At 50.0% G+C, this 14,337-nt stretch overlaps 5 protein-coding genes across 5 annotated transcripts; 4 read left to right on the top strand and 1 right to left on the bottom strand.

Annotated features, from left to right (window-relative positions):
- Positions 1-689: 689 nt before the first annotated feature.
- Pmar_PMAR005176 (wd-repeat protein, putative) lies at positions 690-3,621 on the top strand (the record flags this gene model as incomplete). Its single annotated transcript, XM_002786429.1, has 8 exons — positions 690-1,860; positions 1,902-2,035; positions 2,081-2,206; positions 2,421-2,547; positions 2,605-2,795; positions 2,835-3,004; positions 3,045-3,288; positions 3,331-3,621. 8 exons carry the CDS (start codon positions 690-692, stop codon positions 3,619-3,621), a joined length of 2,454 nt encoding a protein of 817 aa, XP_002786475.1.
- A 202-nt stretch (positions 3,622-3,823) lies between these two features.
- Pmar_PMAR005175 (hypothetical protein) lies at positions 3,824-4,228 on the top strand (the record flags this gene model as incomplete). Its single annotated transcript, XM_002786428.1, has 2 exons — positions 3,824-3,927; positions 3,973-4,228. The coding sequence occupies 2 exons, from the start codon at positions 3,824-3,826 to the stop codon at positions 4,226-4,228; spliced, it is 360 nt and encodes a 119-aa protein (XP_002786474.1).
- A 622-nt stretch (positions 4,229-4,850) lies between these two features.
- Pmar_PMAR005174 (udp n-acetylglucosamine transporter, putative) lies at positions 4,851-5,681 on the top strand (the record flags this gene model as incomplete). Its single annotated transcript, XM_002786427.1, has 5 exons — positions 4,851-4,862; positions 4,922-4,986; positions 5,031-5,279; positions 5,334-5,374; positions 5,431-5,681. 5 exons carry the CDS (start codon positions 4,851-4,853, stop codon positions 5,679-5,681), a joined length of 618 nt encoding a protein of 205 aa, XP_002786473.1.
- Positions 5,682-5,882: 201 nt separating this feature from the next.
- On the top strand, positions 5,883-7,148 carry Pmar_PMAR005173 (hypothetical protein; the record flags this gene model as incomplete). The annotated part of the gene is made up of 1 exon (XM_002786426.1): positions 5,883-7,148. One exon carries the CDS (start codon positions 5,883-5,885, stop codon positions 7,146-7,148), a length of 1,266 nt encoding a protein of 421 aa, XP_002786472.1.
- Positions 7,149-10,937: 3,789 nt separating this feature from the next.
- Pmar_PMAR005172 (hypothetical protein) lies at positions 10,938-11,985 on the bottom strand (the record flags this gene model as incomplete). Its single annotated transcript, XM_002786425.1, has 5 exons — positions 10,938-10,993; positions 11,255-11,471; positions 11,668-11,736; positions 11,809-11,860; positions 11,927-11,985. 5 exons carry the CDS (start codon positions 11,983-11,985, stop codon positions 10,938-10,940), a joined length of 453 nt encoding a protein of 150 aa, XP_002786471.1.
- Between the last annotated feature and the right edge of the window lie 2,352 nt (positions 11,986-14,337).

The raw sequence follows: 14,337 nt of genomic DNA, 5'->3' as shown, positions 1-14,337 counted from the left end.
ACTACTGATTTCAGCTGAGAAAGGCGAACGTATACTCCAATACTGATGGGCTGACGCTCCATACCGTAGAGGACCAGCGTTGTGTCCTGCGGTGGCTAGATGCTCCAGGCAGATGCATATCCACTACGGGTGATTCTTCTGATAATAGTGTTGCATGATTATGTCGTTCAGACTGAAGTCATTCGCCACTAGGGGGAATAACATGTCTGCTTCGGGAGGCCTATCGGGCTGCGACCAGGCGAGCCCTACTGGGTTCGAGGCGCCTTCCTTTGAAGCCGCAGCAGTGAATGTCCGTGCGGCACTCGAATCTTTCAGTGACCATCTACCTACGGCCAACAAGCCTCTCGCACCATCCTTAGTCGAATTGAGGAAATATCAAGACCGTCAATGTCGATCAAATGGTTGATAATTCGGCGGACATTTTGCTGATTCGCGCCGATTGGCATCTCTCGTCCATGCCTTACGAACACCCAACGCCTTACTAGTGATAACGAGGCAGACCAGGCGGTTTAGGAACAGTTTTGGGTCGATTCCGCTGTCATCGTTTTGGTGAAAAAACGAGGCTTTGGTGAAGTGATATTCAAAATGCTGTGTGGAACTTCGTTCTCTTCTGTTCATTCCTTTGTCTGCCTCGAAGTGGCCCCGAGTTACCAATACACTGGAAACAACGCTTCTTGCCCCTGCCAGTGATGAGCCTGCCTTTTGACACGCCCTTCTCTAGGCGGTCGCGCACTCATGGCAAGCAGCATGTCGCAGTACCGAAGTTCCCTCCGAAGCCTCCGGTACAATCTACTGAGCCAGGCTGGACGCCAGAGTTGTCCAAGCAGGGCCCTGATGGGGCCATGCGGGTCGTGTTCGGCCGTAGCTACGGTCTTGTGTTCCCTCCAACTGACTGGCGACCCGATCCGAAGCAGGCGCAGGTGCCGGACTGGGAGCTCGAGAAGGAGGTTGTCTACGGCTATAATGGTGACGTCCGAGGGTCGCTGAGGATAATTGAGGAAGGCCGTGTCGCGATGTACCCTCTGGGGTCGATGGTGGTCATGCACTCTCTAGAAGATTCCTCGCAACAATACTTTGAAGGTCACTCGGCAGACGTCCTTTGTCTGGACTACTGTCAAGAGGCTGAGCTGGCTGCTAGTGGTCAGCAGGACCCCAAGGGCATTGAGGGCCCCTTCGTGTGTCTATGGCGGCCCGACAAGCCTTCCGTCACGGTGGCTCAGCTGCACTATCATCAGAGGAGCGTCAGTGCGGTGGCTTTCATGCATGGTGGGAGTATGCTGGTCAGTATTGGTACCGATGATGCGAACATGGTGGCTGTTTGGGGTCACTTCCCGCATCGCCCGCCCGGTCGTGGAAGCGACGGGCAGCTACTGAAACCACCAATTATGACCAAGCCTTTGTTCACTATGAGTAGTGGTCGGAGCCCCACTTACTCCTTGACCTCGTCCGGCGGGCCACTCCTGTTGTCAGTGGGTGAGCGGCACTATAGATGCTGGAAGCTGGATCGTGACACTGGTGAGCTGACATACAAGCGCGGCACCTTTGGTCAGTCTCCGACTAGCAAGCAGCCCCAGTGTGTCGGCTTTTCTGGCGAGGCCGCGTTCCTCTGTGGCTGTAACGGATATCTTTACCTCCTGCAAAACGGCGTGGCGACTCAGGCTGTGTCGTTGGGCGCCCACAAAATCGGCTGTGCCGCTGGTCTCCCAGATGGCAACGTATTAGCTGCAACATACGGTGGCGAGATCGCGATGGTTGGTGGTCTTGCAAACGGGAAATTGAAGGTGATGTGGAAGCATCATATCAAGGATCTTGTCGGGAGAGGGCAAGCTGGGGATGTGCACAGGCTCGTTGGCCTTCCTGGTAGGAGCTAAAGGCAGGGGCTAGGCTTATCCACACATCAGGTCCGACCGGAGGGGCAAGATTCAACAGTGTAGCTGTGTGCCCAGGGCGGAGAGTTACTGCGCTACTCGGCACCGCTAGTCACAGCTTGCTGCACTTTGACGTTAGTGGAAAGTCGGTCATTGCAGTGGTACAGGTAAGCAGTGGCTCTCAAATACGAGATCCTTCAGGGTCTACTTAGGTTGCCCATGGTGGGGAGATGTGGGGCTTGGCCCACCACCCCACAAGCACGCTCTGTGCTACTGGGGGTACCGGTGGCGATGTCCGCTTCTGGAATACCTACGAAAAGAAGCCTCTAGTTGGCAAGGTAAGAACAAACCCCCACTGGCAAGTTCACTGATGCATTTGATGTATCACTTTAACTCCACGAGCCAGTAGGCGCAAATACACTCTAGCTGAGAACGGGACAGTCGTGCATGGGCCGTAAGTCGCATGGCTCTAACTATGAACAACGTATCATCAAGGACATCTTAATTGATGTTCGCTCGCCCATCAACACAATGCTTAACAATCTTCAACAGGTCATCTCTTGTGCTGAGGCAGTGTTCGCATTGGCGTTCAACCTCCGGGGGGACCTTCTCGCCATTGGTCAAGCGGCGGGCTTCTTGACCGTTCTGCATTTCCCTAGTCTAGCACAGGTGAATTCAGGTAGCGTGTTCTCAGTATCAGCAATTTTTTAGGTCTATTCTCATCGATTGTCTTCAGCCAGAGAGCGCATCTGTGATATTCGGTTCTCGGACAACGGCAACTGGCTGGCGGCCGCCTGTTGGGACCAAACGGTGTATCTCCTCCGTGTCCAGTATGGGGTGACATTGAGGGTTGACGTGAATGACGAGGTAACAATTCTGCTCGGCCGTTTCGCCGTTATCGTGAGTTGCATACGAGGGGTCATCTCGGTGAGCTCTATGAGTCCATGCCGGATTGGTCCTTTGTAGGCAGTAAAAGGGATAACTGTCGCCCTCCACGCCGCCTTGAAGGGGAACTCCTCGTCTCCATTGAACGTGATGTTCACGAGAGATGGTACGACAGTGATGAGTAACAGTAAGGATACCCAGATTCTATTCTGGCGGACCAAGGACGGCGCGCGAATGCCCTCTACTAGCATGTAGGAGACAGCTTACTCCTCAGCTGAGCGTGCCCTACAGGTTCCGAGATGCTCGATGGCAGGAGAACTGGTCGTGCGTGCTGGGCTGGCCGGTGATAGGAGTGTGGGCCGATCCTGAGTACGACCAGACTGACGTCAATGCAGTGCACCAATCGTCCGGGGACAATACTAGTCTTCTTGCTCTGGGTGACGATAATGGTAAAGTGAAGCTTTTGAGGTTTCCGTCGCCCTACTTGAACGCTAGAGCGGCTGTCTATGGTGGTCACGCAAGCCATGTGACCAACGTAAGGTTCCTCATCCCAGCTTATCTTGCACAGCGTTCTTAGGTGCGCTTCAGTTCGACTAACACGCTTGTGTCCATCGGCGGTGGGGGCCATTGTATCATCCAGTGGAGACTGGTCCCTAAGGGTCGGAGTAGCAGTCAGGTCGCTGGAGTGGCTAGGTGTGCCTGGCTGGACCTCGACACGAACGTCGATGTTGAGGACCCTCTTGGGGTCGGAGAAATCAAGAGAGCTGCGACCCCGAAGGGCACATGTGATGGTCGAGCCTACAACGATGCCATGAGGCAGCATAGGAGCAACTCCTCGTCTATTAGGAACATGCTATCTTGGGACTAGTCCTCTGTGTCCTTACGGTGTCCTCGCAAGTCGGTGTTGTGTTATGAAGGAGGACGCATGGTGGAGGATGTACTTTTGCAGCATTTTCGAAGGAACTTATGGTTTTACTCTAGCAAAAGGCTCTTTCCTGGGATCTGGCGTTGCTCCCATCAGTGTTTTGTCAGTATCGACTTGTGTTTTCCTCGATACTTCCGCGTTGGAAATGGACGCTGCAAAGACTGATTACCAGCTACCAGCTGTTGGTCATGCACTCGACGGCTTGGCCCACCCCGAGCACAGACTTAGGAGGCTTTCCTCTTCTGGATGGTGCGGGTCTGTCTAAGATTGTTGCAGACCTGTGGTTATTTTCAGGATTCCCACACCGGCTGGAACGCCGTTTGCCTCGGCAGTTCCGCGGTCCATGTCCTCAGTGACATGCTTTGAGCCTAGCTTCATATTCGACTCCTGTGACTTTGATGCTATACCTGAGGATGTGGAAGCTGATTTGATAGGGGAGACTCCGACTGCCTCTGAGGGAGAAGATGATGACCTGCCATCACGAGGCAACCATCTGCAGCTTCTGTCGTTTATTCTTATGCTACTGTTTCCACATCTTCACTTAGCTTAGGCTATTGCCCTTTAGAGCATTCCGCTGGGATCGTTATCGCTCTCGTGCTCCTGGGTTTGAGGTTCTATTAGACTCCTAGTTGTACTAAAGAACTGATACGATCGATATATAGCAACGATCGAGCCAACTGTAGTGGAGCTTTTCAGTGCAGATTCCGATAAGGGGTCTTTCGAAGAGGCAGTCGCCAAGTCGTCAGGGAAGTGGGCCAAAGTCAGAGCTGTGACTCGATGGCATCGCCAGCTAGCAGCCACCAGGAAACGCAGGGCGAGGATGGTCAGAATTCTAAGTTACGTGGCTCGATAGTATCCGTATCGTTGCTCAGGCTGCCTCCTTCGCATTTCTTTACTTCCTGTGCGGCGTGGGGTCTCATGTTCCCATGGAGCTACTGGTCAGCGAGGACAAGTCCGCAGCCTTCCTCTGTGCAATCTTGGTCAGTTCGTTCAGCCATTGTATGCTTGCCCTCCATATCACTCAGGTTCATCTCTTCATCGTCTTAAGGCGTGCCTCCAGCATATCAAGCGTAATCAGGAATCACAAAATACCAGTGAAGTGGCATCTAGTATTCAGCGGCTTGTCTTTTGGATACGCTTATCTCAAGGCACTCGGGATCACTTTGCTGCCAATGACGGCTGTGGTAGGCATCATACTCTCATTCCTTCCCAGTGCCTTCGAGGGTCGCATTCCTTGGTTCAGGTCGTGGTATCCAATCTCCAGTTGGCAACTGGGATGATCGTAGGCGCCTTATGGTTGGACAAAAAGTAACAGTGGTTTCGTTTTCCGGTCACCCACTGAAGCATTCTAGGTATACCGCCGTCCAGATTGGATCAGTACTTCTCACAACAGTTGGAATCATCTCTTGCGCTGTTCTATCGTCTGACACATCTACCCAGTCAACTGAGGGCAACGAAATGGCCCTTGGTTTAGTCTTGATGTTCACCGCGGTTCTGTGTGGCACCTTACAGACCTTCCTAGTGAATCGTTGTTTTACGATATACGGCCCTCAAGTCGAGGAACAATTACTCCTACAGCATCTCATCGGCCTTCCACTACTGTTAGTTTCACCCAGAGGGGCCGAATCGGTGCGTCGGGTGCTGCTCTTCCATAGTTCAGCCCGAGCGGGGTTAACTACTGTGGTCTATCTGTCCGGTAAGACTTCTCCGTGAGTCCTGTCACTCACGCCTCGTTCAGCGTGATCGGTTCAGGTAACATGATCCTAGCCCAGCTGTGCAGGAGGTATCTACTGAAGCTGTCGAGCACTGCGCAACACGTTACTTGCGAGCTCATGGCCACCATACAGCGATTCGCCTGTCTGCTTCTGTCGGCCTACGTCTTCCACGCTCCGCCTTATCCACCGAAGACTATGGCCTTGGGAGCACTAGCTCTACTCTCTGGCTCTCTGGCCTACATGTGGGCCCCACAGTACGATGAGGTTAAGAAGGAAAAGGAAGGGTGACGCGGCCGACTTCGACTCTTATTTTTCAATTTGTGGCTCAAATGGAATGTTTCTAACAGTTGCTGTGATAGAGTTTTGGTCCGGATCGGAATAGGATGAGATCCGAGATCTGCATCTGATCCGAGGTTCAAGTGGATCACTCAGTATTTCGTGCTGGCTTCCAGTCGCTGGTTTGGGTCTTTCCTTCAGTCACTTTTCTCTATGGTGAACAAATGTCTTGATAACAGTCGGGCCGACGATGAATGTGCGAGCGCCCTGCATTTGATAGCCAGCAAGTGTGACGGCACTGGCGCGAAGGACCTTCGTGACATCTTCCAACACACTCTGAAGTCGTGCCAGCAAAGGACCAAGTGCTTCAAGGAGATCTTTATCCGCAAGCTCACTGACGAATTCCCGGTCTTGAGTACAGCTCAAATAGAGGCTCTAGCGGAGCGATACAAATCAGTGTCTCATCCAGAGAAGGTCAACTATTGGAACTTCCAATGTGACGTTGATGCCCTGAAGGGCGAGAGGCCTAAGCAAGTTTGGGCGTGTCGATCGTCTGACATCCCGGAAGCAGTTCGTATACTATTTCGTGCGGCCTTCGACCAGCGTGTGGATTTACGAGAACTCTGCGTTGATGCTGATGGAAATCCATGGAGGATTGCTCAACGACTGAATGTGCATTTATCACCAGAAGACGCCAAAACAATGATGGACACGTTTGGACTCCCGATTGCTGGCCAGGGCTTCACTATGGATCCTTATCGACTACACGAGGCTTACAAGAGATTCGTATGGAATTTCTCACACAACGACTTCAGAATCACCAAGCCACTGAGCGAGTCAGCGGTCCAAGACTGGATATCTCAACCTCTGAATGTGCATATTAAGAACACTGAGGGAGTAGAGGAGGCTTTGACTCGGCTCAAGCAGCACATGACCGCATACATGATATCTCCAGCGGCTCTAGCCGACTATTTCGAATTTAATGTCCCGTCAGCCGTCGACCGCATGCGTGGGGAGACCGCGACGATCGATATCTTTCATCGTGGTCTCTCTAACCTGCTCAGCGCTCTGACCCAGGATACTCCTTTAACGCAGGCTGATGTCGATTGCCTCACTGCGCACTTCGCACCATCCTATAGGCGTCTCTGTACGGCAACAGCAGGCGTCCTGACCCAAGTGCCTCAGACCGAACTGGATGCCCTCGACCCGGCATCTGTCCTGATGAAGGCTTCTGACGTGAAGCTCATGCCGCACTGTAGGGCCTTTGACAGTAACAGGTCAGGCTGCGTGAGAGTCTGGGACCTTCCTAACATCCTGGCGCATGCCAATATCCGCGCCAGCCTGTCAGACGTACAGGCCTTGGCTCAAGCCTTTGGTAGAGGTGATGGGTGGGTCGACTACATTAGGATGTGCGAGTCAGCGAAGCGGAGCGGGGCGGCAACAGAGAAGGGAGCTTGGAAGTCAGCTCACTCTGGCTAAGGTATTCATACATGCTGCTGCACCATGAGTAATTCATGTAAGATGTGATGTAGCCATTACTTGACAATGTTGCGCTGAATATCGATCACTTCAAGTGATTCAATTGGGCGTGAGCGGTCTATATCTAGAGTGGCTACCCGGAATCCGGGTAGCAGGACGATCCGGTCCGCCTGTCCGGTCCCCACCTCTAATAAATAAATGTCATTTATTCACCTGATGCCTGTTTTATCCAATCTTTTCTAGTGTAACGTTTGGGTGGAAAATGTAGATATGTTTTTAATAATATATATGGTATGGTGGTTTGGATTCGTGCTGCTCAACCCAAAGGCAGTGGGTTCGTTTCTGGGAGGATGACATTTGGTGCGTCGAATACTATGTCACATAGTCCGATATGTCACAACCTCTTCTCAACAACAACAACAGGTTCTCGAAGGCTGTGGTTCTAGTGAATGTAAATCACACACAGTAGTCGGACCGTCCGACGAGATTAAGCCTAGAGGTAGGCCAAGGATGTACCTGTGAGCTGTTGAAGGCTTGAGGGGGGAACAATGTGACGCGTCCTCACGAATCAACTCAAAAAAAGAATCAACTCATAAAAGAATCATCCGAAGTTCGAGTTACAGTACCGAACGGTCAGCCGTTTCAGCCATATCAGTATAGGAATGCACTAATTGCATGTTATCCAAGCGAAACCAGCAAAACCACGCTTGGGCTGCTGAATAGTCGATCAAGAAGGGGGTATCAAATAGAACTAGATCATCCATCTGCTCCTCATTGGCCGGTGATGGGCCTATCTCGGACGGTACGTCCGACACACTAGACCTCGCATATGCCGTGTCATATATTGCTTTCTTCATCGTACTCACTGTCCTGTAATTCATTTCACTGAGTTTCACCCTTATTAATCTTGCTGGGTCTCGGCCTCTTGGCAATGTAGTGGATTGCCGATCTGTCTTTATTTAACCTTGCACGTCATTCTCCGCAGAGTGAGAGTATATAATGCACGAAGATATTCTACATGGAGCTGTATCCTCCTCAGTGATTCTTCCTTCCTCTGATTCACTTGCCCACTCGGGATTTTGGATCAAGTCCGTCACCGTTCATTCTACTCCTACCGACGAACTCGCGTTCACCATTGACCCGGAGCACGAGAACGATTGTTCAGTCATAGAGATGTCTACCGCAACCTGTTGACATCTTCACAGATGCTCGTTTTGGTTATGGAAACTATCCGGTAAGAAAAAGGAGGAAGGCCGGCTGTTAAGTGAGTGAATTAATGTTAATGAAGTTTCTTCGATCTCTAGGTCGTAGCGTCCTTCTGTGCTGAAAGTCTCACCCTGGAATGCAGCGGCCCACTAGGTGGTAGGCCCAGAAGCGGGCCGCAGTTGTAGCGCGGTGCCTATCATTTCGCAAACTTCAACAGCGACTCGCATGAGACGCATGGGACCCGAGTCGGTTCACCCGACGTAATATCTCACGGTAATCATCCGGAATGGTGGAAGAGTGCTCCTCCGGAGCACGTCTTGCGAAAAGTCGCACACGGAAAGCGTGGTCGAGGCAACGGCCACCTACGAAGTTCGTAGTACGAGCACGACAGATAACACCTTAACAAGTTGCGAATCAGAGCAATCCTGTTATTATCGGATAATAATTATCCAAAGCTTCGAAGTTGGAAGTTCCAACTATGTGTATCAATGCTACTACTGCGGCTCCCCCCAACAAGCGAGATGGTGACGACGAATAAGAATTGATAAATTGTCACGATTCGCGACCCATGAAGACGTGATTTGAAACTTGGTTAAAAGTGGGATGTTGAGGCAGAATCCGATAGGGAGATGCGCGATACAACCAAAGTATACCCCTCCGACTATTCGTACCCGCGAGTTTCGCATTGGAAACATGAACTTTCAAGCCTGTACCAAAAGTTTTGGTACAGCTCTTCTGGTTCCGCTGGTATTTCCGAAATATCAGCGCTCCGCTGATCTGGTTCCGGGAACCAGATGAGATCGGTGTCTACGAGCGAGACCAATGTGGTCCCAGGCTATGAGAACCTAATGACTATGCTCAAGTGAAGGGCCAGGCTTGCATGGGGCAAATTCAAGCAAGCGTAACAAGTATCAACCCGAACCAGAAAGTGGTGCAGACTGAAGTGATAGCAATCTGGCTGTCCAGGAGCATCTCGAGCCGGTTCTACCCGGGGATTTTTTTTGCCTTTACTAGTTGTTTGGGGGACATTGCCTATGTGCCTGCGTGCTAGGCAATGTGACTGTGGTGTTAAGCCAATACACGGCGTGTTGTGAGGTTCGTGAAACCTCTAGCCTCCGAGTTGTGGCAAGGCGCGTGTCGACTTACGAGTGCCATCTCGGCACTGCGGAGGATGACACACAAGGTACACTAGGGACACTCAGAATAGTAAACTTCTGTCGTAAGCCACTGAAGCCTGCAACCTGCAGTGACCCTAGGACCTACATCGGAAACCTCGGTTAAAAAATATCACGCTTGACACATATGCTACTTCAGATTGTCAAGACAGTCTGGCTTGTGTGGCTAGCTTGGCAGCTTGAAGGACTCAGGTTGTCCCCTTGTGCCGGCAGCAAGTGTGTCTGTCCCAAACCAGGCTTCGGCGGAAGACAGCTCTCTGGCTGCCAGAGTCTGGCACGGTTTCAACCGCGGAGAAGCTATGCTTTCCCTAAGCAGTATTATCACCGCCCTCTGCTACCTAGTTGGTTAACACTCAGTCTCACCCAACACTCCCAAATAACTAATGCGATACGGTGGAGCGTGCCTTGAATACGAGGAAGGATAATACCGGGTATTGCCCTTCCTTAGGGTATGTCCTGAGGACATTGTTGTCTTAGAGAGTGATGTAGGAACGGCCTACCGCAGGTGCCAATCTGGGAGGAAGAGCAGCGATTCGTCGAGGTGCAGGACAGCCTAGGTTCACACTGAACCGTTCACTCATGGGAGACTTCCAAATTGGAAGTGCCGACGTTCCTAACGTCAATTTCGGACGTGTCTTCCGTCATTCACGTGATAGTGATAGTCTCTCTGTCAAATCTAGGAGACTGCTAGCGCGAGTATAGACACGCTAGCTCACAGGATGGGTTAGTCCATGGCATATTATATGACATACCAGCATGCCTCGTCTAGTCGAGTGCCATCATGTATATGGTACGTTAGTAACGTACCATAGTAACGTAACGTTACAGTACCATTATAGTACTACCATATATATGACTCATATATATGGTACTGTAACGATCAGACTCTGATCATCAGAGTCAACTTGACCCGGTCAAGTAGTTTCCGAGTCACTAGGTACACTACAGTAGGCCCTAGTGTAGTTTCATGAGCAACCATCGAGCTTTGCAAGTGGATGCTCAGGATCCGATCCTGGCCACAGTCCCATATCATCCTCACCAGGTACAGGGTGGTGACTCACAGCATTTCGTGACAAATATAACCCAACACAACCTAGTATGGAATCATTGGTGATAATAATGGGAAGGGCTTCTCCCGAAGGGGAGAGAACTACAACCGTTATCTTTCTCTAGGAAGAAGATACTCAATAACAGCGGCAAATATAGGAAAAGTTTCCCAAGCACGAAGCTAACTGTACTTGGTGGTTAAGCATGATGAGATGGGAGGCGGCAGCCGTTGTCAACGGGCCGTTGACCGCACGCCGATCGCGAAAAATAATCTTCTTCACGTGACAATCTTAGAGATTCTTATCTTCCTAGTAGATAACGGTAGATAAGAACAACTCGGCTGCAATGGTGTGTAGGATTGCTAGGTCATGTCGTATCGGGCGAAGTAGATCATGCCTTGCTCACCAGGTCCTGGGCCTAAGAACGAAAGCTGGATGAGACTGTCGATCCCAAAAACGACATCGGCATCGAGACGGCAGGAACGTCTCTAATAGAGACGCACACGGGGTACATGAATAGAGCCTCTCTATTCATTTGCCAGAAAAGATCACCTACGAAGTTGCCGAAAGTGCGCACTCTCAGCTGAGCGTTCCAGATTTTAGCCCTGAATAAACGCGCTCAGTGAACGTCCCTGAAGTTCAAGCTCCGTAATATTCCTGAGATCTTCCAGCAACTTACTGATTGAACAAAATTCCGGGGGAAACATCCTAGGAGCGCGTTCAACCGGGCCCATATATTGAACACGGTGTTCAGAACACCCCATAGCTCGCGAGCGCTGAATGAGCTTACTCAAGATTTTAACGAACTTGGAGGTCTCATAGAGTCCAACCGCCTCCACATTGAATGAAAACGTCCACAGATACATGGCGACCACGTTCGGCGAAGTTATACCGATCTGAGAGGATACAAAAGGATCAAACTGAATTAATGTGAGAAAGGTTCCTTGGCAAGGAGCTCCCAAACCTTGGCTCGAAATATACGACGCTAAAATTCCCATGCTGCTTCAGTGGTATTCAGAAAACCCGAGTAAATGAGGGATTTCTATATCTTTTACCCACTCAAGTTGATGAATAATGTTATGGGTGACTTACTTGTATGAAAGTCTTCGATAGGAGCGCTCTCGCAATTCCTCTTCTACGCCAATCCTTGGCGACTGCAACCTGAAAATCTTGACGTCAACTCTTCGCCGCTGTCGACTCGACAATGTCGAGTGAAAAAGTTGTCAAGCCTACGTGATCTATGTAACCGATGATTCCGTTAGGTTTCTTCTTGCTCGGCTCCGGCCTGTGAGATAGTATCAAAGGAACGACAGAGAAAATGAGTAGTTCCAACACGACGAGTTCTACTCACATCTTGGCTTCGATGGCTGTTTTAACCCTTTCCTCAATGTTTCTCTTGGGTATGGTCATCTCCACTACGCCGACTACAGTCTGAAAGAAAGATTATACTTGAATGACTGATGTTAATAACATCATGTTATAGACTTGACAATCTCGAGTGGTTCCCAAGTCCAAAACTCTGGCGCAGGATACCTGGGGCCTATTCGACAATGGGCCCCATATGGTTAGGATTTAAGACGTCTTTGAGAGGAGGTCGCGACCTTTTTTCAAAGCTTTTGGTGACACCTAGAGCACTCTCTAAAGGAATCCCATGATGAAAATGACTTCTAAGTAACATCCGCAACATGGTTCAGCTGGTCAAAGTGCTCTTCCACTCGAGTACGCAAGCATAAGATATAGGTGACGGAATCCCAGTCACTGAAAGACGTATCTTCCGCGGCGGACGCCAAAAGCAAATAAATGCGGCTCGGAGAGTGGTCCAAACGGTCAAACGTCCAAGTTGACAGTTGAATCCAAATCTATCCTTCTCACCAACCGAGGCGCTTGAGAGTCAGAATTTGAGACCAGTCCTACGGTAGGGCCCTACCCGAGTTCCACTTTCAACGGCGACCGCGCATAAGGTTTGACGGCAGGTTACGGCCTCCACCTCCTGTACAAGTTTCAAGTCATCACCAGGTTGGTAAGCGCGATAGTCCACGTCATTGAGCCAACGCGCCGCGGGTTCTTCCGGTGATAAATAGGGCACCACTTGCTGCGGATGAGCTCTCGCGGCCGCAAAGAGGAGCAGGACAGACAATGAGTGAGCGAACATATTCCTATGCATCGAACAGTGTAACACTATTTCCGCATCTGAGTCAGATGCGGAGATAGTGTCAGATGATCTGACTTGTGGGGACGGCGTACGATAACGATGTGGGGACACTCCGTTAGATTCGTACGATAACGTGAGGTTCGTGCATTCTTGTTCGCGCACAAATCGCCGATTATTCGTTGCATAAAACAGCTCGCAGCACGTGTGATCATGCTACACTGTTGGTATGATAACATTTCGTTACGGTTCTACTGTGTTATGGCTGTTATATTACTTTGTGCGAATCATGGTCTGTGCATGCGTGTTGTCTATAATAGACAGTCTATTATTCCTGCGTGAACGAGGGCGTGTGACGCACGTTAGGTTTTGTTATATACTGTAATCAGGCGTTAGTTGAGCATTATGTCTCTGTAGCTGAATCACTCTGTGTGCACCATTGTGATCTTAGCATTTCTCTTCATCTATTTAGTATAAGTAACTGAGAATGGTTATCTTTGCACTCTTGAAGTTATTTGAGCCCTTAAGCCATTAGCTATGCCCTTACACAGTTGCACGCATACACAAAGGCTTTTCTGCACCTTGGTTAAGCTTTAGTTGGGAGTCAGCTTAGGCACTCAACAGTTTTAGGATTGGTTCCGAAGTTGATTCTCTGAATTTATCCTTGGAGCCTGGACTTAGGCACAGGGTCTAAGGTTTACGATTTTATTATTGTATACCCGCTAGTGGCAACGCTTTCATCAATAATATTGATTCAATAGCTGACGGTATTTGTCAACTGACAGATATTGAGTTCAATAAGTATTGCCACGATTGCCAATTTGTGATATCGAGACAATTATCTGAGTTCCGTCGTCCACTGTGGAATCCAATCCAAACGCTGTCCTTCCCGCCGGGAAGGCTGGCTGCCGAGAACCTCCCGGCAGCACGCGTCAACATCACAGTGACGCCGCGTCACTGATGCGTAAGTGTCTCACTTGGAGTATGTGTAGGTTGAACTTGCTATTCGTCCTATTCGTCCTCTTCGTCCTATGCAAATGTCCTATTGAACCTCAATTTTGCGTTCCCAACAGTATAAAGTATCCGAGGCGTATATTGTGGTTCACAGGCGGCTCGTCTCTGGACTCTTGGCAGCAATTCACAAAATGTTGTTTCCGAGTTAAAATCGAAGGAGCAAGGTTAACAGTTTATCAGGTAAGCTTATGGCAAAGTGTAAGATAAATCAGCAATAATCTTAACCTAACAAGTACAGCTTGCGACCAAAGCATGTCATAACAATCCCAAGCCCAAAAAACCAGTAGAAACTTAGGTTAGTTCCGTCCAGCTCAGATTTCCACTTGTTACCTGGGGCAGACCAATTACCGCTAGAGTCTGGTCTGGGTAAAAGGTCTTGGGAACTCCGCTTACGATTTGGATTGCATGGGCAACAGTCCAGACCCTCGCGGAAGCGCATAATCTTAGATTGGTGCTCCCAGGGTTGACCACACGGAAATCCAAGCTTTCCAATTCTTTTTTCCCGGGAAGAAAAGAAAGGAACACTGCTTGGTTTCCTCCTGGGATTAATGTGTCTTTCTTCCTGAGAGATTGAATTAGGCGATCAAGTGGCAAATTCC

The sequence above is a fragment of the Perkinsus marinus genome (assembly GCF_000006405.1).
Source record: "Perkinsus marinus ATCC 50983 genomic scaffold scf_1104296931384, whole genome shotgun sequence".
Classification (NCBI taxonomy): Eukaryota; Perkinsozoa; order Perkinsida; family Perkinsidae; genus Perkinsus; species Perkinsus marinus.
Note: the sequence above shows the minus strand (reverse complement) of the source record. Positions and strands in the feature narration are given on the sequence as shown.